Source organism: Macaca fascicularis, chromosome 11 (assembly GCF_037993035.2).
Source record: "Macaca fascicularis isolate 582-1 chromosome 11, T2T-MFA8v1.1".
Lineage (NCBI taxonomy): Eukaryota > Metazoa > Chordata > Mammalia > Primates > Cercopithecidae > Macaca > Macaca fascicularis.
Genome location: NC_088385.1, coordinates 118,045,852 through 118,070,061, shown reverse-complemented (window position 1 = coordinate 118,070,061; position 24,210 = coordinate 118,045,852). Strand labels below are relative to the sequence as shown.

At 49.8% G+C, this 24,210-nt stretch overlaps 1 protein-coding gene across 19 annotated transcripts in view; it reads right to left on the bottom strand.

The window, feature by feature from the left end:
• CUX2 (cut like homeobox 2) overlaps positions 1 to 24,210 on the bottom strand; it is a 322,161-nt gene that overhangs the window by 167,900 nt on the left and 130,051 nt on the right. For 6 of the 19 annotated variants that reach the window (XM_065524821.2, XM_074007807.1, XM_065524819.2 and 3 more), the window contains exon 1: positions 4,241 to 4,413. The exons of 11 other annotated variants lie outside the window; for them this stretch is intronic. In XM_065524821.2, coding sequence (XP_065380893.1) covers positions 4,241 to 4,360 — 120 coding nt within the window. In that variant the 5' untranslated portion in view covers positions 4,361 to 4,413. Of the gene's footprint in view, positions 1 to 4,240; positions 4,414 to 14,710; positions 14,874 to 24,210 lie in introns of those variants that run through there. 2 more of the 19 variants (XM_065524817.1, XM_074007809.1) reach the window with 1 other exon arrangement.

Genomic DNA, 24,210 nt, shown 5'->3' with positions numbered 1-24,210 from the left:
TAGAGACTGACTACTGCCTAGCAGCTCCTACATTGCAGGCAGCAGCCTCGGACCGTGGAGCTGACACAGGCAGGTACTGTCAAGCCCCTGGCTTGTACCCCTTGGCCAGGCTGAGCTGGGACTGGGCCTCATTAGAAGAGCTGTGCCTGTAGGGACTGGGCCTCTTGGGAGGGCTCCATTACTGAGCCTTCCCAGGCTAATGGGCTCAGGGGCTGCACTGAGTGTGTGCCGGGGTCTCCTCGGGGCTCAGGGCCAGACCTCTGTCCTCAGCACCCCACTCAGCCAGTGCTGGACACCCCCACGAAGGACTATGGGCCTAGCACAGCCAGAAACAGCACCTCCTTCCAGCCTGCAGAAGGCGATAAGAACAGCTAGGAACTGTGGGTGAAGCGCCGGTTGGCTTGGCGGTTTCAGTACACGATTATACTGACACCTGTCCCTGCTCTGGGTGACCACCATTTTACAGATGGCAAAAGTGAGGCATAGAGAGCTGCCATTGCTTATCAGCGGTCACCCCTCCAGTAAATAACAGAGCCAGTACTTGCTCCCAGATTTGACTCTAAGAATCCAGGTTCTCTTTCCATGATACTCATTTTTAAAAACAGTACCATTTTGACACTGCTAAAGTATTACATGCATAGGATAAAAACGGCGACAGCACATTAGAATTCAACATCAAAGTCTTCTTCCTCTAGAGGTGCCCACCTTTATTCTGTGTCCTTCTAAAGATACTTCACTCATATTCAAGCAAATACAGAAGCAGAATCTTTCTTTCCTTCGTTTTACTCAGAGGATATCCCATACCTTGTTATGCAACGTGCCGTTTTCTTTTTTCTTTTCTTTTGACACAGGGTCTCACCCTTTGCCCAGGCTGGAGTGCAGTGGTGTGGTCATAGCTCTCCGCAGTCTCAAACTCCTGAGCTCCAGTGATTCTACTACTTCAACCTCCAAGTAGCTGGGATAACAGGCGTGTGCCACCCTGCCCAGCTAATTTTTCTGGTTTTTTGTAGAGAGAAGGTTTTGCCGTGTTGCCTAGGCTGGCAGTGATGCCATTTTCATATAATTTACTGTCTGCTCCTTTTCCTCAGTACATCAAGAGCATCCTTCTTCCTCTTTATGGTTGCAGAATATTTTATATGGATGAGTCTTACCTATCCAGTCACTTAGGTTACTTCCAATCCCCTACTCATGGACACTCAGGTTACTTCCAATTCCCCATTCATAGATACTTAGGTTACTTCCAGTTCCCCCCTTGTGGACACTTAGGTTACTTCCAATCCCCGACTCATAGACACTTAGGTTTTTTTTCCAGGCTTTGCTCTTACTATTAATGCCACACCAACACATTGAGATGTACATCTTGGTAGTCACATATGGGTGTATCTAAAGAATAAGTTCTTAGACAAAGAAGGACTAGGTCACACAGCTGCACCTATGTAAATGTCACAGATGTTGCCAGCTTGCCCCTCAAAGGGACCACATTGATTGCTGCTCCCATCAACCCTGCAAGGGACTGCCTCTTTCCTGCAGCCATGCTGAGGATAAGGGTCAGGACGTCAGGGATGTAAAAGGGAAAAGGCAGAGGATACGGACAATTGAAGTCTGTCCAGAAGAGGGTGGCAATAGGTGACAACAGGTAGCAATGGGTGCCAGCCACCCAAGGAAAAAGTCTCACAGTGACTTCAGGGAGGTCACTTGATACCTCTTTGCCTTGACCAGGAATTCTCCTTGAGCTAAATAAGCTTGTTAGTCACAAATATCTTCCAGGGGGTACTGGGTCTCCCCAAATGCCCTAGGCCAATGAGTACTGCCACCAAACAGAACACGCCAGGCACTGTGCTAGCCCTGATGTGTATGACCTCATTCTATCTCACAGTCACCTGGACAGGGACGCACTGTCATCAGCTCTACCTGCAGGACGGAGAAGTGAAGCCCAGAGAGGTTTAGTCACTTGCCCAAGGTCACACAGAGCTAAGAATGTGATGAGGCTGCGATTCAAACCAAGGTCTGTTGACTTTAGGGTTTGAGCGTTTAACCCCCGTGCTATCCTGGCCCGAAACAGTCTGGCTCCCAGCCAGGTAACCAATGACCTCGCCCTGCCTCTGAGACCCTGGCGTTGCTTCTATCTATTGCCGGACCCCTCAGACCCCGAGATTTCCTTGCACAGAACTCTCTGGTGATGTTAAACCGGTTCCTTCAACTGAGGGGACTGGAGCCTGGGCACAACTCTATGCCCATGAAGATGAAGCAGGAGCCACCCTTGGAGCCAGGCTTGGAGGCCCAAATGCCAGGCCTGCCTGAGGGATAGCCTGACCCTGTCATTCTTGGCTATCCCAGAGCCCGGCTGAGTCCCCACTGGATGTTCACATATCATTCATTCATTCATCCAGCCATTCAACAAATATTCATTGAGTTCTCAACTGGGGTGAAGCACCTAAACTTCAGAAACTGACCTGAATTTGACTTCCAGCCTCACCCGTTCTTAGCTGTGTGACCTTGGACAAGCTGCTCAAGGCCTCTGAGCCTCAGTTTCTGCATCTCCCAAACAGGTAGAATTATGACCTCCTCCCAAGGTACCAGGGCAGACTGAAGGAGGAAGGTGCATGTCAAATGCTTGGTACAGGATCCGGGGCAGTTGGTGGTGAACAAATGGCTGGTGCTATTCCAATTACTGAACGAGACTGACCCTTTTCCCGTCACCAGGAGCTACGAGTCCCTGCATTGGCTCCCCTGGAATGTCCTTTTGGGGGCACTTGAATGTATCCTGGGCTGGCTCAGGGACCACTGTCCCCTGCCCACCTGAACGAAGATGACCACTTGCCTTGGTGATCAATGTGTTACTGAGCTCAGCCAATTTCTGCAGGACCCGCTCGTCTGACCCCAAAGTCAAAGCTGCCTCCTCCTCCTTCTCCATCCCCAACTACGACTGTTCTAAAATTAGCCGGCAGTTGCCAATTCCAAGCGGAGCCAGCTTCTGGGAACTGGGAGGCCTTGGCATTGTCACCTGAGCCGCCTTCTCCATCCAACTGCGTAATGAATTGTCAGTCAGCCACCCCACGGATGGTCTCGAGTTTACAGCTGTTCCACTGTCAAGGACACGGGGGCTAATGGCTCTGAGAAGACAGATCAACTGGAGAATGTCAGGATGATGAATGAATTTGCCCAATGCCAGGATGCTGGCCGCCGGGCTGTATGTAAAAGAGAATGCCTAATTTGTTCTTACCTGCAATTACCTGGAGCCCAAATCTTCAGGTATGATTTAGCGTGGAAAGGGTCCTCTGTTTAGAGGAATTAATTATTTCAAGTGGCACCAACCTTTGAGCTCTGATCACTATGGATACCCTCCCTGGGGCCCTAGGATGGGGGCATGTCTCTAGTTAGGTCCTGCTCTATGTGGAACAGAAGGGAACACAGACTAAACCCATCACAGGCATTCGGGAGGGCTTCAGAGATTGATTTTTATCCCCCGACCCTGCCCTGAAACATTTTTGCATCAAGTCTTCCCTTTGCACATTTTTAAACAAATGTCCCCCCAATTCCCTGTGCACCTCCCCTCCTGCCAGATTAGGTGCACCCATCGGAGATAATCCGATGAGTCAGTGGGTCCTTGCACCCCCCCACTGAATTACAAGGATTTCTCTTGCCAACCAAATATTTCATCCAGCTGTAGATATCATGAGGAAACGGCAAACAAAGAGAGAGATTTAATAACTGGAAATAAGAGTGAGGATGCAGATAGTTTAATTTTTTTTTGTATTGCATCTAATTGCAATCAACAGTAGACATCTGACACAGTGACAGCCTCAGCAAAATTGCTGCTGAGAGAACAGAATCTTTGTCTAAAAATAATCAGACATTCTGTGCACCACTGTTTGTTATAACGGTAATCGATGCTGGAGGCTTTGAATTCCATCAATTTATAGATCTGCGCAGGCCTGCCTGGCGATGGGGCTGGTGCACAGAGGCCCTCGCCGGCTCGGGCAGTGCTGGGGCCCGGTGTGTGATTAAGATAAGCCCCGATTCCTTTCATACATTCCTTATCAGGGTCTAATTCTCCAGCAGGTAGAGATGTTCACAACAGTTAAAGATTAGTGCAGCTTCTCAGACGCCAAATTTGAGGGTATTGATCAATAAATCAAATCAGGCCAATCAATCGCCCAATCAGGAGAGTCTAGCCAGTGCATTATTACCGGCGCCTCCAAGCCAAAGCTTTTCATGGGTTTCATCAAAACAGCCTCACCTTGGCTTCCCGCCAGCTGCTGGCTTGCCTAATAGACTCCACAGCCGAGAGGGGCCTCCTGCCCAGCGGAAGAGCAATAAATTTCTCATCAAACAGCCGATGGAGAAACAAGATGAACATCTGTTTTGCTGCAATGAAACTCCTGTGTTCTTCAGAATGCACAAACCGCCTCTGACAGACCACCCCAAAGGCGGCTTCCCTGGCACGCGGCGGCCCCACGGAATATTCCGCCCGGTTATTTCAATCAGGTAATTTAAGGAGACTTTTGCATTCTTCTCTCTGCAGCTGCCGGAGCTCTGCAAAGACTATTCCAGCGCAGTCGATAATAAATGCCATCCTGGGACCCTGTAGTATGAAGGCAATTTTATGATACCCATTATGTGGCAATGTAACTTCATTAAAAGCTGTTTATTCCCTCTAAGCATTTTAAGCACTTTCCCTCACCCATAAAGGAGGAGCCCGGGAAGTTATTTTTACAGAAAGGGTTCTAGGCCGTATTTCTTCCCTCAATAACTCAGGGGAGCCTCGCCCACTTGCCTTCTCATTTTGAGGAGGGGAAGCAGCCCTGGGTCTGGGGAGGCTGGGGGAGGACTAGGTTTTCCCTGGGACCCAGGCATGGGGCCACCTCGGCTGCAGGAGTTGAGAGGTCCAGGAGAGGAGAGGATAGAGGCCTCAGTTCCACCAGACCCTCAGAGGCCCTCTGTTCCTATCAGACTGGGCGGAAGAAAGTTCCAGAATATGAGAGCCAAAGCCAGCGTTTTCCAAACTGGGTGTCCCCTAAACCTTTCCTTTTACTTTTCTACGCTGACACAAATCCAAAGAAATTATTTCTCAGCCTGTCGTAAAGGCCCAAATTCTCCTTTGCAGGGACAGCTGGAGGCTGAAGGATCATTTCTTAGCCCAAGACTTGAATGCCACATGTTCAGGGTTCTTCGGCGGAGGTCTGCAGGCCCAGGCAGAGAGGAGCAATTCTTAAGGGTCTGTGGAATTGGTTTCCCTCCCTGTGAGGGGTCTGCTGATGTCCTGCACGGGAGACGTGGACGGTGGCATTCTGCTTCTTGGAAAGCAGGAGAGGGAGAAAGTAGGGAGGGAATGAATGAGACTGCAGAGAGGAACATCTGCAGGCATCAGTCAGGGGTGCGGAGGGTTCCCGAAGACTTCTTTAATTCGGAGAGCTTGGTGTCCCAGGGGAGGAAGGACAGAGGGTCAGAAGCCTACAGCCCAGCAGGGTGATGTGGGGGGAGGGTTGGGTCAGGGGGCCCCATGGGGGCTGGAATTCTGCCAGGGATGCATTGGAGCACAAGACAGGATCTGGACTAGTGCCATGGCAGGATCCAGGGTCAGGGTAAAAATCACAGTCCCAGGGGCTGGGCACGGTGGCTCACGCCCGTAATCCCAGCACTTTGGTGGGCCAGGCAGGCAGGTCACCTGAGGTCAGTAGTTCAAGATCAGCCTGGCCAACAGGGCGAATCCCTGTCTCTACCAAAAATACAAAATGAGCTGGACATGGTGGCATGTGCCTGTAGTCCCAGCTACTCGGGAGGCTGAGGCAGGAGAATCACTTGAACCCAGGAGGTCGAGGTTGCAGTGAGCTGAGATCGCACCACTGCACTCCAGCCTGGGGGACAGAGCAAGACTCAAAACAAAAACAAAACAAAACAAAACCACAGCCCCTGCTGACCAAGCATATCATAGACGAAACTAAAGGAAAGGGTAGGCAAAACAACAACAACCACAATAACAACAACCACGGGGATGGCTCAGATCAGCAGGAATGAACTCTGTGCCACGCACCATTCTAACCCATTCAATCCTCTCAACACCACCATGAAGTAGGATCATTATTAAACCCATTCTGCAGATTTGGAAACTGAGGCCCAAAGAAGTGAAGTTAAACATCCCCAGGTCACAGAGCTAGTAAACAGAATTCATCATGAACATTTCTTGGGCGCTTGGAGTTCCCATCCTGTGCACCTTATATGTGGTCTCCTGATTTATCTTTCTAATACTCCTCCACAGCGGTGTTGGTATTATGCCCATCTTACAGGTGAAGAAACTAAGGCTCAGAGAGGGGAAGTGATTTAAGCAGGTCAGTCAGGGGCAGAGCTGGGGCTGAAATGCATTCCAAAGTCCTTGACCCCTTCGGGCACTGTTTCCTGGCCTTCCAGGGATCCTGCTGGGCTCCTTGTGAGGGGCTCCTCAATGACGAGGGGAGTCCACGGTCCCCTCTAGGGCTCCCACTATTGCCCTGTCCAGTCCAATCTCTGTGCAGTAGCCCAGGGAATGTCTGAAAGGTAAACTAATCCTTCCAAACCCTCCTCGGCTGCTGCTGGCTCTGAGCAAAAGGCCCTGCATGGTCCTGCACAGTCTGCTCCCAGGTCTCTCTCAGCCCCGCTTTCCCCTGCGCTGACTGCTGACCCCCTTGCGGTCATTCCCCGTTGCAGAGTCCAGACGCACTCCTGGACCTGGCACATGCACACGGTCCTCCTGCTCAGCCCTGGGATGCCAAGACCACAGGACATCCCTAAGCCCCCACGGCCCCTGAGCTTCCATCTGAGCCTTCATCATAGGCATAAATCACTGGGCTTCATTCCAAATGGCCATCCCATAAATGTCCATCTCCCTCATTAAACGCTGACTTGGTCTTGTTTGCCTGTGTACCCAGCCCCTGGCATGATGCCAGGCACATAGTAGGTATTTAAGAAATATTCACTGACTGATCTAAGTGGGGACCCCTGCCCTCCCTCCCAGTGTCCCACCTGTGGCCCTTCCCTTTCCATCCCAGCTGGTCCCTTGCAAATCCAGTCCTAGTTCTCAGCCACATTCTATGTGTTAAATGGGGAAGGGAGAGTGGCTAGACTGGGTCATAAATCCACCCTTGAGCCAAGGAAGTTGTGGAACAAGAATGAACTCAGTCAGAGGGCTGGGCTTGTCAACCTGACAGCAAATTATATTCCTGCCAGACCACGGGGCTGTCTGCCCAAAATACAGATATGTACCGGGGTCTCTCATACAGAGAGGCCACAGTATATTAGATTTATCATACACTCCAGCCAAGATGTGCTGCCGAGATTTCGGGGCAAGATTTATTACACTGGCTGGTTTTTAAAATGAAAGTGAAAAGAGGATATTCTGGCAAAACTGCGGGCTGTTAATGGGGTGAGAATCACATAAAATAGATCATCTTGGAATCTCTTCTTCTAGACACAGACAGACCTTTGCAGAAAACCCCAGGGTTTCTGGAAAAAAGATGCTCGACCCAATGTTTTTACACAGAACCACTGGGTGACCTTGGATGAATTACTCTCATTCTTTGGATGTGTATTTCTTATCAGCAAACAACAATAAGAACAAAAAATGACAGCTATAATTTATCGATTGCTTACTACACGCTGGGCATTTTGTATGGGGTGATTCTCTGAATGGTGGCAACAATGCTTTGAGACAGTTATATTTTTATTCCCATTATAGAGATGAGGAAACTGAGGTCCACAGAGGTATCATCACTAGGACAATTAACAGCAAAACCCGAATGCTAACCCAGGTCTGGGGCCAGCCCGGTCAAAAACCTTCAATGACCTCTGACCTTCCATTCCATGAAAAGTTAGCTCTGCCTGTTCAGATGAAAGCTACCAGAAAAATCATCCTCGACTGTGCACTGTGGCTCACGTCTATAATCCCAGCACTTTGGGAAGTCGAGGCAGGCAGATCATTCAAGGTCAGGGGTTCGAGACCAGCCTGGCCAACACAGTGAAATTCCATCTTTACTAAAAATACAAAAATTAGCCAGGTGTGGTAGCGTGCACCTGTAGTCCCAGCTATTTGGGAGGCTGAGGCAGGAGAATTGCTTGAGCCTGGAAGGTAAAGGTTGCAGTGAGCTGAGATTGCACCAGTGCACTCCAGCCTGGGTGAAAGAGTGAGACTCTGCTCAAAATAAAAATAATAATAATAATAATAATAATAATAATAATAATTCTTGTCCTCAAAATGGAAACTGCAACTAGGAAGCCCCAGCCACCCCTTGGTCCTGGTGGTGTCTGTCCTTTGCAGAGATGGCTGCAGGGGGAAAAAGGGGTGGCAATTTCATTTGATTTCTCATGGTGTTTGCTTTTAGATTCTCAGGCTCTCAAGCAGGTTTAGCTTGTGCTGAGTAAATGCGGGCCCTGCTCCCAAGTAGGCATGGAAAACATTTTAGACACATAAGCCACAGGGGTGCTGGCATGCCGGAGGGGACAGAGATGAGAAGACATCCTGAAGAAGCCCAGCACGGGGAAGACCCAAAACTCTAGAACAGTGGTTCTCAAGCTGGGGCGATTTTGTCCTCAGGGGGACATGTGGCTATGTGTAAAGATATATTTGATAGTCACAACTAGGGGGGTGCTACTGGCATCTAGTGGGTGGAGGCCGGAGATGTTGCTAAACATCTTACAAGGCACAGGACGGCCCTGCGATGAGACATTTTCCAGTCCAAACTGCCCTTCATGTGCGAGGTTGAGAAAACTGGATCTCAAAGGACCTGCAGGCATTTCCTCCAGCAAACAAACTGGAGGAATTGGGGAATGAATGGGAGAGGAGCTCAGATCAGTGTGGGCCAAGAGTCACATGTGAACAAGTTTCAGGCCAACAAAGTAAAGCAGTCCTGATGGTCAGGAGCCCTCTCCCCAAAGGTGGCCCAGCATACACTGGTGAGCTGATACATCCTGTGGACGGAAAATCGAGCCTAGAGTGGGGGCTGGACACAACCACCTTCTATTTTCTCATCCAAACCTGACACTGAATAAAGTCCCCAGGACAAGAGCAATGATGTTTGGGGTTCCTTCCAGAATCACCCATGGATTAGTCCATTTAATCCTGCCCACAGCCCCATGACACGGGCACTGTGGTTATCCTTATGTAATAGAACAGGAAACTGAGGCTTCGAGAGGTAAAAGTCACTTGTCTAAGGTTACAAAGCCGGCAGGTAGGGAAGTCAGGACTTGAGCCCGAGTCTCCCTGATCCCAACACTCATTAGGAAGATATTCCTCACACTGGGCATGGTGGCTCACACCTGTAATCTCAGTGCTTTTGGGAGGCCAAGGCATGAGGATTGCTTGAGGTCAGGAGTTCAAGACCAGCCTGGGCAATATAGTGAGACCCTGTTTCTACAAAATTTAAAAAAAAAATTAGGTGTGCTGCACATCTGTGGTCCCAGGTACTCAGGAGGCTGAGGCAGGAGGATCGCTTGAGCCCAGGAGTTTGAGGAGGCAGTGAGCTATGATCGCATCACTGTATTGCAGCCTGGGCAACAGAGCGAAACAACTCTGTCTCTTAAAAAAAAAGAGAGAGACTCCTCAAACCCCATCAGTTCTCCCCCCAACCCAGGGAAAAGCACCCACTGCCACCCCGCCCCTGCCACCTACTGCTTTGATTTAGAAACCGAGGCAGGAGATCTGGACCCAACATTCAAGACCTAAGTTCAACAGTTCAGCCGTCTCTCATGTTAAAGACACAAAAACATGCTCAATAAGCTGCCCAGATCCCCGCTTACTTTTTTTTTTAAACAAAAACACTGCAACCGGCGGTGAAAAAGACATTGTCTTGAACACACACTTTAATTGATGTCTCCGACCATTCAGTAACATGGATAAAAGAAAACTTGCTTTATTAATAGGCCCTCATGCTAATTAGCACAATTTATTGCCAGGGAGGCAGTCCCTACCTTCTGCAAATGTTATGAGTGTAGACAAAAAAACTTTTGTTGAGAACCCAACACGATATCGCCGCGTGACCAAGCCTGCCACAAAGAGATGGGAAAAGCATACAGCTTAGAGAGGCCACTCAGAGGCATGGGGTGCTGCTCTATAAATTTATTATGTCACTTGACCATTTCCCAGTAATCAGAAAGCCCCAAATTTAAATGTCGGCTGGTTTCTGCCCATAAATACGTGTTTCTCACCACTTTGAGGAAGGTTCCCTAATGACTGTGAAGCTTTGTGGAAAAGTGTGAAAAAAAAAAAAAAAAAGAAGGTGTGGGTGAGGAGGGGGTTGGTAAAAAAAAATCTTAAATGTTTAATATTCAATAAATGTGTCAATTTTACATACAGAGGCAAATGGGTCTTTATTGAGGAATTGGTAAATTTCCTCAGAGAAAAGTAAGTGCATTTTAGCCTTCAAGGAGTCCCAGATGAATAGAAATGGAATGTGATTTGTGATAAAACTCAGCTGCTCTATAAAAGACGTTAAATAAATGTTGCTGTTTCACCAGGGATGTACAAAATTGATTGCATTATAGACTGATTCTAAGATGCTGCATCCCTGTACGGCCCCCTCATCAGCTTCTGTGTGTGGGGGGAGCTGCTTCCAGAGACAATTTAGACTGCTTGGCGACTCCTCTTCCTAATGCTGTAGCAGAATTTTCTGGAATTGTAAGATTTCCCCTTTATATTTTGATTTCAGTTGAACCATAGAAAACTGCTGCTATTTGACTATTTTTGACCTCTTCAAAACTGCAATTTCTTCTCTATTTGCTTAATATTTCCGGTGGGCTGACCATCATCTTGGGGAAGGCTGTTGATACCTCCAAAGAGAATTGTGGTTGCTGTCTAGAGTTCATGGTTGGTGATGTCCCTGTTCCCTTTGTCTGGTCACCAGAGGGCACCCCAGTCTGCAGAGGGAATCTTACTTTTCCTTCAGCCCACCTTGGGGAGCTTGGGAGTATCCCGTGCCCTTTCCGAACCTCAGTTTTCCCCCTCTGCAAAATGGGCACAACTCCACCTTTCCCCCAGGGTATCTGGAAAACTGGATGTGGTAACCATTGCAGGTAAGCTGTCCCATGCTTTCAGCCAGCTAGTATAAGGTATTGTGTATCCAACCAGGGGCTGCGTGTGACTCACATGTGACACACACAGCCCTACCCTCAAGGAACTGCTAACGTCACTGTCAACACAGGACAACTTCTTCAAGTGAGAAATGAGGGTTCACAGACTGAAGGGTAGAACCAAACTGATCAGGAAAACTTCCCGGAAAGCAGGAGCCTGGTCTCATTCAGACACGTCCCTTGCCTCTCCATGCCCGCTGTCATCAGCCTGGTCCGGTCACTGCCAATTCCTGCCTGGATGCTTGCGGGTGCCTCCCTGGCTCCATGCAATTCTCTGCCACCTCACTTCCCCCCTGGCAGCCGGACAGGGTATTTCAAGATGTAAACTGGATGTTGATACTTCCCTGCTTAAAATCTCCCTGGACTCCCCATCCCATTTCAGATAAAATCTGAACCCTCCAGCCCAGTCTGCAAGGCCTGTGTGGTCAGGGCCCTGCCTACTTCTCTACAGTATTTCCTCCCATAGTCCTTGTACTTTGCTCCCACCCTCTGGCCCTTCATTTGGTTCCCGGAAACTGCCAAGCCCATACCAGCCCCAGGACCTCTGTACGTGCAGTTTCCGCTACCTGAATGCCCTCTCCTCCCAATTATTTGCCCAGTTCAGTGGTTCCCAAAGTCTCCGGCCCAGCAGGATCACTGTCACCTGGGATGTTGCTAGAAATGCAGATTCTCAGACAGGCTCCAGACCTACTGAATCAGAAACTCAGAGGGTAGAGCCTGGCGATTTTTTTCAAGGAAACTTCAGGTGATTCAAATGCACACTCAAGTCTGAAAACCAATGGCCTAACTCAGCCCTGCCCCTCAGCCAAGTTTCAGCTTAAACATTACTTCCAGGAGACCAACACCCCAACATGAGGTCAGGTTCCTACTGTCATGAGCCCCCACTGCTGCCTCCTCACCTCTCTGAAGCACCATGGCAACTGTGATGTCATCATGAACGATTTCAAGTCTGTATCTCTTCATAGCTAGACTAAAAGCTCCAGGAGGGCAGGTACCCCTGTGCGCCCAGCACCTTATCGTGCCTAGCAGAGAGTAGGTGCCCTGGAACTATGTGTTGCATGAGCACATGAATGAATGCTCAAATGAACAAATGAATGAGTTCTGGAAGAATGACAGTGTTCATAAAGAAAGTGCCCCCTGGCATCCTATTTTCCATCCACCAGCCCACAGATCAACCCCATCTCCATTTGACTTTCTAAGTATCACCCTGGTCAAGTCAGGAGCCAATCACAGCAATGCATGGGAATGACCATCAAATTAGAACAGCAACAACAACAAAAGAACCAGCCAAGAGGAGATTCCCATGCAGTGGATGTGCAGCTCAGGGGCTAAGCCTGAACATCCCTCAAGAAGAACAACAAACCTCTCTCTCCCTTCTCAACAGCAACTGGCTGTGCAGAGAGCCTCCAGGCAAAAACCTGGAGACCAAAATGTGCAGGCAAGAAGTCTGCCCATCAGCTCGGAAGATTCCAGTCCCGCGGTCTGGAATCTTCTGGCTGAGAGGCTGAGGCTGCCTCTAACTAAGCCTTGAGTTTATTGCAAGCTTCTCGATGCTGCACGGCAGTTTGCTCAGCTCTTGGAGCTAAAGCTGGAAGGGAAATCATTTCTTTTCCTATAACTCAGAGCAATTATATTCTCTTAGTGCGGACATCTGGCTCACTGCTGATCTCCTTACTTACGTTTTCCAAACGATATCAGTTCTGGGAAGATCAATTATTACTGAAAAGTCGAGAAACGTTCACCGGTTATTTGCATTGATTTGGTTGACAAGACACAGACTCCTTTTAAACTACAGATGTCCATGGAAGGGATTGAGAGGAGAAAAACGCAAAAACCCCAGACAGCTTGAGGTTCGGAGCCTCCACCCAGCTGCAGGAACTGCAGAGAGTGGAAAGCGCTGGCTGGGATGCGGACACTGAACCACCCTCCCGGAGTCCCCCAAACAGAGCCATTTCCATCAAGACAAACAGGTAGCCAGTGTCGGCCAGCGCCACAAGCAGCCATGACGATATAATTGGTTCGCTACTGCATCATTTTTAATCAATAGGATCCGGAGTTTCCACAGCTTGGACAGCCCAAATCTCCCTGGCAGCCAAGAACCAGCGGGTTGTTAAAAGGCCCGATAGTTCTGCCTCGCTAATGGGTGGCTGGTTCCCTCAACCCTGCTGATTTTTTAAATAAACCTAAATTCCAATAATTGTTTAATGTTTATTTTTATTTAGTTCTGGTTCAGATGCTCTGCGTCTCTCTGACAGAAATTGATATCTGGCTCCTGGTGAGCTTTATTAAAAAACAGGCACACACACACGCACGTACACACACAAACACACACACAGAGGCACCTGCACACACACAGGCACATGCACACACACGCACTGGCATATGCACACGCACACACACATACACACACAAGTGCATGCACACATACACGCAGGCACAGGTACACACAGGCATATGCACACACACGCACACACACAGGCACATGTACACATACACGCAGGCACAGGTACACACAGGCATATGCACACACACGCACACACACAGGCACATGTACACATACACGCAGGCACAGGTACACACAGGCATATGCACACACACGCACACACAGGCACATGCACACACACAGGTGCATGCACAGGCATGCACACGCATGCACATGTACACAGGAACATGCACACACAGAGACGTGCATACGCTGCCTGCCCATTGGGAAGTGAGTTATTTATTTGGCACAGGTGAGGCCCAGGACCCACATATCTGGATGGGAGAAGACAGAAGGGCCAATTTCCCAAGCTCTGCCTTCTCCCCGGCTCCTTCCCCGGGACGTGAAAAGGGACCCCTGCCGTTCTTTCATGAGGGAGCCCTGTTCTCAGCTCAGGCACTGGACAAAGGCGACACTGGGCCTCTAATTATGGCCTGCAAACCCCTTCAGCATCACTGTGGCCACAGGCTGGGACGACTCCTCAGAGAGGGCACTCTGGGCTTTTCCCTCCCATAGCCCCAGATATGTCTGGTGGCTGTGCTCTGAGACCCGCTGAGCCACTAGCCACCTGTGTGCACAGGGACACGGGACCGGGGTTTCCCCACAAGCCACGGAAACCAGGAAGCAAGATGTCTCCCAGCTGCTTGCATTGGGTCAGAGAGACTCACTCCCACTGGTACAGAAGAAACCCCTCTCGTCTGTCCTTCTGACTGGTCTCAGAAAAGCCGCAGTGAGCCTGGGTATTAAGGGGAGGCTTTTGGTGCTCTCAGTGGCCGCACAGTGCACTAAGGGGCTCATGCGTTCTCTGGGAAAATCACTGCAAACTGATGACCTGCAGATCAGGCTTGCCAAGGCCAAGGCGTGTGTGAAGGTCAAACTCGAGGCTTTCCTTCCATACTCTGCACCCCATCCATCAGACTGGGGTGTGCCCAACTTCTCCATCTCCGTCACCCCCAAGTGGAATCAGTCACCGACACCTGCTAGGATGACTGCAGGCATCATCAGCGCCTGTTCTCTCCTTGGATGCCAACGCCACTCTGGGTCACAGCCCAAGAGGCATCACCACAGTGACCAGGACACCTCGCTGGACGCTGCCTGGAGCTTCCCCACTCCCCTCCCATTCCCACACACCTTAACCAGAGTTGCCGATGCCAGACATGGGCGCAGTCCATCCCTCCTTGATCTCTCTCGCTTCCTAGGAGACGCTCCCGTGGCTTCCACATGCTTATTCCCTCCACCTCGGCCTTCTCAGCATGCTGGGCCTGAGGTCAGGGACCCAGTCACGGAGAGGAACAACCTGCTATTTTCATCTTTCCAACACACCACACATAAGAGGAAGTGATGTCAAAGTTCCTCTTTCTATTGGAGAATGGGGAAGACTGGAATTAGTGAGAAGTTTCAGCAGCAAGTGGAGAGGAATGTTGAAAAGAACCCAGGCTTTGTCATCAGAAGAGCTGGGTTTCAGGAGGCAGGGGTTGCAGTGAGCTGAGATCGTGCCACTGCACTCCAGCCTGGGTGACAGAGCGAGACACCATCTCAAAAAAAAAAAAAAAAAAAAGAAGAGCTGGGTGTGCATCCAGCTTCAGTCACTTCCTAGCTGTGTATCCTGGGCACATCACCCTATCCTGTGATCCGGTGGGGGCAGTTATTATTCTTTTTTTTTTTGAGATGGAGTTTTGCTCTTGTTGCTCAGGCTGGAGTGCAATGGCGTGATCTCGGCTCACCACAACCTCCGCCTCCTGGGTTCAAGCGATTCTCCTGCCTCAGCCTCCCGAGTAGTTGAGATTACAGGCATGCACCACCACTCCTAGCTAATTTTGTATTTTTAGTAGAGATGGGGTTTCTCCGTGTTGGTCAGGCTGGTCTCGAACTCCTGACCTCAGGTGATCTGCCCACCTCGGCCTCCCAAAGTGCTGGGATTACAGGTGTGAGCCACCGTGCCAGTCCAGTTATTGTTCTTAATACTCTCATCCTGGGAGACTCAGGCCGAATGCTCTGGTGCAATTCCTTACCACTGCATGGGGGCTGTTACTGTTGGCACCCCAATTTTGGAGACAGGTTTCTTTTTTTTTTTTTTTTTTGAGACGGAGTCTCACGCTGTTGCCCAGGCTGGAGTGCAGTGGCGCGATCTCGGCTCACTGCAAGCTCCGCCTCCCGGGTTCCCACCATTCTCCTGCCTCAGCCTCCTGAGTAGCTGGGACTACAGGCGCCCGCCACCGCGCCCGGCTAATTTTTTGTATTTTTAGTACAGACAGGGTTTCACTGTGGTCTCGATCTCCTGACCTTGTGATCCGCCCGCCTCGGCCTCCCAAAGTGCTGGGATTACAGGCTTGAGCCACCGCACCCGGCCGGAGACAGGTTTCTTAAATTCTACCCCCCAGTACCTTGCATGGGGCATCCAGTGGCCCTGTTTGCACCCAGAATTTGCTTCCATCCACAGCAGCCACAGACAACCTCTAGTGGGCTCCCTGCTGTCCTTGTATGACCCATAGGTCATTTCCTGCCACCCTGATGCCCTCTGGACCACCCTGGCCCACCACCACCCACTCCCGCAGAACCATGTCTCTGTGTGTAATCGACTCTAATAATTGTCCCAATACATACGGCGTGTACTCAGGGTCTATTATCAGCTAATGAGTAAATAATATTCTGTTCTAAATCCAAAAGCGCTATTAGATACCAGAGGGGGACTAATGGGCGTTTTAAGACCCCTTTAATCACATATTAACGTGACGCGAAGCAGGCTGTGGAGCCCATATGCCAACCGCCCTGCCACTGAGGAGGCTTTTCCTCTTTAAAAGAACAAAGTCGGGGAGAGAGCCAGCCCTCCATTCTCAGGGCTGGTTAGACAGCCAGGCTGACCCGCTGGGGGTGGAAGAATGTCCCCGATCCGACTGGCTATCTTTGAATAAAACGAGTATGGTTGTGGCCATCCCTGCTTTTCTGGGGCATGGTGGGGAAAGAGGGTTCTGTTCCTATGGACGCTGTGATAAATTACCACCAACTAGGGGGTTTTAAAACAACAGGAACGTCTTCTCTCCCGCTTCTGGAGGCTGGAAGTCTGAAATCAAGGTGTGGGCTGTCAGAGCTGCACTCACTCTGCAGGTTCCAGGGGCGGGTCCTTCCTCACCACCTCCAGCTCCTGGTGGTCACGGCCATCCTTGGTGTCGCCGGGCTTGTGGCATCGCTCCCATCCCTGCCTCTGTCATCACATGACTTTCTCCCTGAGTGTCCCTGTCTTCACGTGGCCTTTTGACAAGTACATCAGTCATTAGATTTAGGGCCCACCCTAATGGTGGACTAGAGAGGCCTACTCTAGTATGGCCTCATCTTAACTGATTTCACCTGCAGAGACCCTGCTTCTAAATAAGGTCATACCCTGAGGTTCTAGGTGGACACGAATTTTGGGGGATGACATTCAGTGCAGGACAGAGGTGAGTTGGAGGGGTAGTGATGACGGTGGGCGGGGAGGGTGCTCTGATATGGGCCCTCATACTCTGAGCGACTATAACATAGAGTTCCTGCCATCCTGCAACCCCCACCCCGCTGAGAATTCCAGAAAAGTTCAAGCACCCGACCCAAATTCCTCCCACGGATCCATCATGTCCTATTAGCAACTTGCATTTCTTATTAGCTACTTCCATCGACTCATATTAATATTTGTTTTCCCTAATACAATGCAGGAGTCTGCTCCGATTAGTAACTTTCATATCACATTAGTGGAAACAACTATGAATACAATACAATCCCAATATGACACAGTTTGATGGGGAGTCGCTAACACAATAGACTCTCTGCTGCGATGGCACAGGAATGTCGCCCTGTTGTCAGGCAGAGCTGGGGAACGTGGAAACAATCAGTCCCCAGCATGCTGAGCCACATGGGCCACCCTCAACTGACGGGATGAGGTTCTGGTGTGGTGGGAGGTCCTGCTTGGAAGGAACCAACTTAGTGCGTCTCTCCTTGTTTCCAAACACCCACCCATCAGACCAATAACGATCATTCCAGCTCTTCTCCAAAACATCTGAGCAGCCCTGGAATCTGCAGGGGACAGGCGACAGGCAGAGAGAAGGGCTCATGACATCTTCTGCAACCCAGATCTCCACGGCTCTACCTTTATCGGTGTGACAGGCAGGGCTGGTGTTGCCCAGGTTAATTCATCAAAGACGTGTGAACACAGCAGAGTTGGGGTGATGTGAGGAGCTGCAAACTGGGTTGCTGTCTGATGAGGCCTCAGGAAATGGATGGGGGAGGAACAGCGCTAAGACGGTGCACATCTGTCAGGGTAGTTTAGAAAGACCTCACTCCAGCCAGCAGGGCTCCGGATTGGTTTGAGTTCAAATCTTATTACTGCCCTTATTACTGCCCAGAGAGTTCACAGTAGGTGCCCTTATTACTGCCCTTATTACTGCCCACAGAGTTCACAGTAGGTGCCCTTATTACTGCCCTTATTACTGCCCAGAGAGTTCACAGTAGGTGAACTCTCTGTGCCTCGGTTTCCTCCTCTGTAAAATGGGGATAAAACAGGGCCTACCCTGGGCGCAGTGGCTCACAACTGTAATCCCAACACTTTGAGAGGCAGAGATGGGTGGTTAACTTGAGGTCAGGAGTTCAAGACCAGCCTGGCCAACATGGTGAAACCCCATCTCTACAAGAATACACAAATTAGCTGGACGTGGTGGCGTGTACCTGTAATTCTAGCTACTCAGAAGGCTGAGGCATGAGAATCGCTTGAACTCAGGAAGCAGAGGTTGCAGTGAGCTGAGATCCCGCCACTGCACTTCAGCCTGGGCAAAAGAGCAAGACTCCATCTCAAAAAAGAAAAAACAAACAGACAAAAAAAAAAAAAAAAAAAAAAAACCCATGGCCAGCCCAATAGGATTGTTAGGAGGATTAAATGAGATAGGAACAGAAAAAACTTAGAGCCTAGCACTGCGTCTGACACATGGTAAATCTGCCTTAAGATGCAGCACAGGTGATGGCTGCAAATCCTGAAGTGACTTGGTCCCCTCCACCATGGACGGGGGCCACCCCCACTTGCCTTTCAAGTTCACCCACTTGTTCTGAGTGAGCTCTGGGGTAGGCATTACAGAAAAATATAAAGTTGAGAATGAAACAGGCCCTCCCCTCGAGAAGCCCACGGTCTACTTAGGGGCAGAAGCTACAGAACCGAGAGGCAGGGGTCATATCACAAGAGGTTTTCGAGCCACGTCAAGGAGTGTGAACTTTATCTTGATGGAAATAGGGAACAGTGGAAGAAGTAAAAGCCCCCAAGCTTCAGTGCGGGTGAAGGAACGAAGGCCTGTAGGGACAGGGTACGGTGCTTCCCTTGGTGCCAAACCACCTGTCATCTCATTCCTGGCAGATAGAGAGGCCACGGGACAGCAAGAGACAGAGACAGACAGGGGCCGGGAGGACAGTGCAGAAGCTGAGACTGTGAGCTTCTTGTGACAGCGCTGGTGCTCTCGCTCTCCCTGCCAGCCTGTCTGGGAGACTGGCAGAGCCCCCGCCCTGCCCTGCCACAATCCATTCCAAGCTATCCCGGCAAGGTTGCCGAATAATTCCCACCGCCTCCAAACGGCACTCCACGTGGCAGCCAGCAGCCTGCTGCCAAGGGGCAAGTGGCCAAGATTCCCTTCCAACAGAGACACCCCCTCGCCAATCAGAATGTGGCCGGCACGCGTCCCAGAAAGTCGGACGGTTGCTGTCCACCAAGCAGATGATGCTGTCAGGACTTCTCGGTCCTGGGCAGTGTCCACTACCCCCGCCCAAGCCTCCCAGCAAGGAGGGTCCACACTCAGGAACCAAACACCTGCCCCCTTCCACATTTAGCCTCTGCAGATCCTCCAGATGAAAGCACAGGCTCTAGAGTCAAAATGCGAGGGCTCAAAGCCTGGCCCCTCCATCAAGCAGCTGTGCAAACCAGAGCAAGTCACTTAACTTCTGTGAGCCCTGGGTTGTGTTCACAACACGGGGTTCATACCTCACAGAGTTGTTGGGTGGGTTAAATGAGAGTATCTACAAGAAGTGCTTTTCCAGCGCCTGGCGCTTAGTCCATGCTCAATAAATGTTAGTTTGGGTATCACCATCTACAGTATGTTGTCTACTCAGAACTCAGCTAACTGATAATGTCAGCTTTCCAGAATGGAGCTAGGAGCCAGAGGGTTAGAAGAAAAGGCTTCCAAGCAGTTAAAATAAATGTCGCAGGCTGGGCGTGGTGGCTCACGCCTGTAATCCCAGTGCTTTGGGAAGCTAAGGCAGGAGAATAACTTGAGGCCAGAAGATCAAGACCAGCCTGGGCAACAATAGTGAGACTTTGTCTTTACCAAAAAAATGAAAAAAGTTAGTCAGGTGTGATAGTGCACACCTATAGTCCCAGCTACTCAGGAGGCTGAGGCAGGAGGATCACCTGAGCCCAGGAGGTTGAGGCTGCAGTGAGCCGTGATCACACCACTGCACCCCAGCCTGGGTGACACAGAGAGATCCAGTCTATTAAAAAAAAAGAGTCAAAGTGGACACACTGAAAGCCCAATCATGAAAACCATTCCATATTAGTAATATTAGAGTAACATGCTTAATATAATCATAATCAGTAATCACCACCACCAAACACTGTGGATAGCAATTTAAATACATCTTAGCATTTCACCAGTAGGATGCTGGTAAATGTTAAACAATCAGCTCTCTGGAGAAAAAGGACAAATTCTGATATTTACCATTTCCATGGTGTACATTTTCCCACCACGGTCAATTTCAAGCCCTGCTGTGATGTCACTCCACATGGAGCTGGAAGGCGATGCTTAGAGCTGGTTCTCACCCACCAGCTCTGGTCACTGCTGCATGAACCCTCTCCACATCCCAATGAGGTCAGTGCTATTTTTACCCCCATTTTGTAGACAAGGACAATGAGGCCCAGATACACATATTTCTTCGCCCAGGGTCATACAGTGAGCACGTGGCAGCAGCACCGGAATTTGAGTCCAGTTCTGTGTGGATTTTAAAGTTCGTGTTCTCTGCATGTGGCCCAAATTCCTCACCATTAGACAATAACACTGACCATCTTGGTAGAGACAGACAACAGTCTGTGTCCACCCTCCACCAAACCCTTGCATCTTCTGTGCTCACCTCTGTTTGACAACTTCTGGAGGCTACTGTCTCAATGAGGTCACTCTGGTTGGCTCTGAAGACCTCCCGCCATGTGGGTCACCGTGGGCCTACACGACCTTCCTGCTTCTCTTTTCTCAGGGGAAAGAAAGATGCATCTCTTCCCTACCCAGACAGCTAGACACCTAATGTTTTCCTAATAAAATGGCACATAGGCTCATAGCGTCCACCCCATCCTTACCTCCATAAATAGCCCCTACTCCCTTATGACACAGAGGCCCTGCTGACAGCATCTACAAAGTAGCTTAAGAAAAAAAGGGAATCCATTGCTCATATAATTGAACAGTGGAGTGTTGTCTTCAGGTATGGCTGGATCCAGCATTTCAAATGCTATTTGCAGGGGTTTGATTTCTGTCTCTTGGCTCTGCTTCCCTCTGATCTGTCTTCCTCCTCTCCCACCACAGCTGGCCCTGAAACTTTAATTTTCACGCAAGTCACCTGGAGATCTTGTTAAAGTGCAGATTCTGCTACAGGGGGTACAGGCAGGGATAAGTCTCTGCATTTCTAATGAGCAATTCAGTTCCACTGTGGACCACACTGTTAGCACTGAGGATGTGAATCCAAAACATTCAAATTCCCAAATTGCTTATGGGACCCCTAACATTCCTCTGTGTCTCAAGGTTTCATAAACTCCCAAAGCAATTATTGTGTGACTTCTAACTATGCACACCTTGGGGGGTTGATCCAGTTTGTGTGGCTTCCTCATGCTCACTTTCTGTTATTGTCTTCTGCTTGTTATTTTTTTGAGATGGCGCTCACTCTGTTGCCCAGGCTGGAGTGCAGTGGTGCGATCTCTGCTCACTGCAAACTCCACCTCCTGGATTCAAGTGATTCTCCTGCCTCAGCCTCCCAAGTAGCTGGGATTACAAGCATGTGCCACCACGCGCAGCTAATTTTTGTATTTTTAGTAGAGACGGGGTTTCACCATGTTGGCCAGGCTGGTTTCAAACTCCTGACCTCAAGTAATCCACCCACCTCAGCCTCCCAAAGTGCTGGGATTACAGGCGTGAGCCACCATGTCTGGCCCTTGTTCTAACTCTTACTCAACAAACACCAAGTGTCCACTCAATACCAGGCCTGGGAGGGTGCTGGGAATATGGGAAGACCCAACCTCTGCCTCAGGGAGCTGACAATTCCCTTCATTTTGCAGGAAAACCCCCAGAGAGTTGGTAAGTTCAGTTTCCAGGTAGTATTACAATAACAGCATATGCTTAGACAGTACTTACTACATGCCAGGGACTGTTCTAAGTGCTATAGAGATATTAATCCATTTAATCTTTTTAACTCACCCTATGCCCTAGGTCCAATGATTAGCCCCATTTGACAGATGAAGGGATTAAGGTTCATGGAAACAAAGTCACCTGCTCGAGGTTATATGACCTTGAAAAGAAAAGAGAAATGATTTAAACTACCAGAGGAAAAGTAGGTGTGGGGCATGGTACTATGTTGGGGACTAAGGAATGCTCCAGGGTAACTTGACCCCTGGCAGGCATGGGTGGGCGCGAGTCAGCAGAAATAAGTGAGCAAGTGACTCCTCCTGGCTGGATTCAGGGGCATGAAGAGGGGGAAGAGTCCTGTATTATTTGGCACTCTTCAAGTTGCAAGCAGCAGCAGCCTAACGCAAAATGGCTTAAGAAAGGAAACTGTTGCTTATATATCTGAATAGTGACGAGGTAGTTTCAGGTATGGCTGGATCCAGCAGTTCAAACAACCTTGGCGGGGTTTGATCTCTTTCTGTTGGATCTGACCCCTTTGTGAGCTGTCCTTCTTCTCTCCCACCATGGCTGGCTTCCTCCAGGAATGGAGGGACAATGGCTGCTGACAGCCCTAGGGTTACATCCTCCCACAGGTAAAAGGACTTTTCTCCCCCAGGCTCATATATAAGTTACAGCAAAGTTTTATTGGAGCACAACCACATCTATTCATTCATGTACTGTCCACGGTTGCTCTTCGGTTACAACGGTAGAGTTCAGTCATTGCAACAGAGACCATGCGGCCTGTAAAGCAGAACATATTTACTATCTGGCCATTTGCAGAAAAACCTATTTTAGACAGCAATGCCATCAATAATACTTAACTAACACCCACCGGGTGAGTACTATATGCCAGATATAGTTCTAAGCATTTGTTTGCTTCTTACAATTCTATGAGGTGGGGAAACTGAGGCATGAAGCGGTTAGGAGCGGTCAAGTTCAAGGTCAGGCAGCCAGTTGGCAGTAGGGCTGGGATTCGAATTCAGCAGCCTGACCCCAAATTCTTTTTTTTTTTTTTTTTTGAGACAATGTCTCGCTCTGTCGCCCAGGCTGGCATGCAGTGGTGGGATCTCGGTTCACTGCAAACTCAGCCTCCTGGGTTCAAGCGATTCTCCTGCCTCAGCCTCCTGAGCAGCTGGGGTTACAGGCACCTGCCATCATGCCTGGCTAGTTTTTGTATTTTTATTAGAGATGGCGTTTCACCATGTTGGCCAGGCTAGTATCGAACTCCTGACCTCAGGTGATCTGCCCACCTCAGCCTCCCAAAGTGCTGGGATTACAGGCATGAGCCACCATGCCTGGCCCTTACCCCGAATTCTATGCTCTTCATCTCTCTGCTAATCAAGCAAGGTCTTCTGGAAGCTTCAGTAGGTAGGTGTCTAAATTAGGGTGTGAGTTTCCAATTATGGGTTCAAGAAACATACACGCACTTGCTAAAACAAGTCGTCAATCACCCACAGAGCTTCCTCTGCTTGTGAGCTGTTCAGCACTGTCCCATCATCGCTCTGATGGAGAGAGCTGTCCCAGTGAGCCATTGGGTTCTTCCTGGACAAGGTGGCCCAAGCCCCCAAAGTGGGCCAAGGCTGCACATCCCAGCAGTGGGGCTTTAATACAGCTCCAATCCAACATGGGCTTTAGCCCACCCACCAGGGCTCCATGCACAGGCTCCAGTGATAAGCCTGCTTCTCTTGCAACAGGATCTCACCACCGCTGGCCCCAGAGCTCTGAGGAGCCCACAGCTCTAAGGATGAAGCCCCAGCTCCCACCCGTGGCAGTCACTGGAATGGTTTGGGCTGGGATAGGGAAACAGAGACTTTCAATTCCAGTGGAGGGAGGGAGGGGCTGGTGGCCAGGGGCAGGTCTCAACTCTGAAAGAGAGTTCAGGGCTTCACACCAGGCCCGGTACTGCTGCTTACTAGTGGTGTGACTCTAAGCAAAGCATTTTCTCTCTCTGGGGCTCAGCTTTCCCCCTCTGTAAAATGGGCCTAACAGTAACCCCTGCTGAAGGGTACATGTGACTTTAAGAAATGACATCCTGGCCAGGTGCGGTGGCTCACGCCTGTAATCCCAGTGCTTTGGGAGGCCAAGGCAGGAGGACTGCTTGAGCCCAGGAGTTTGAGACCAGCTTGGGCAACATAGGGAGATCCTGTCTCTACAAAAAAATAGAAAAATCAGCTGGGTATGTTGGTGCATGCCTGTAGTACCACTACTCAG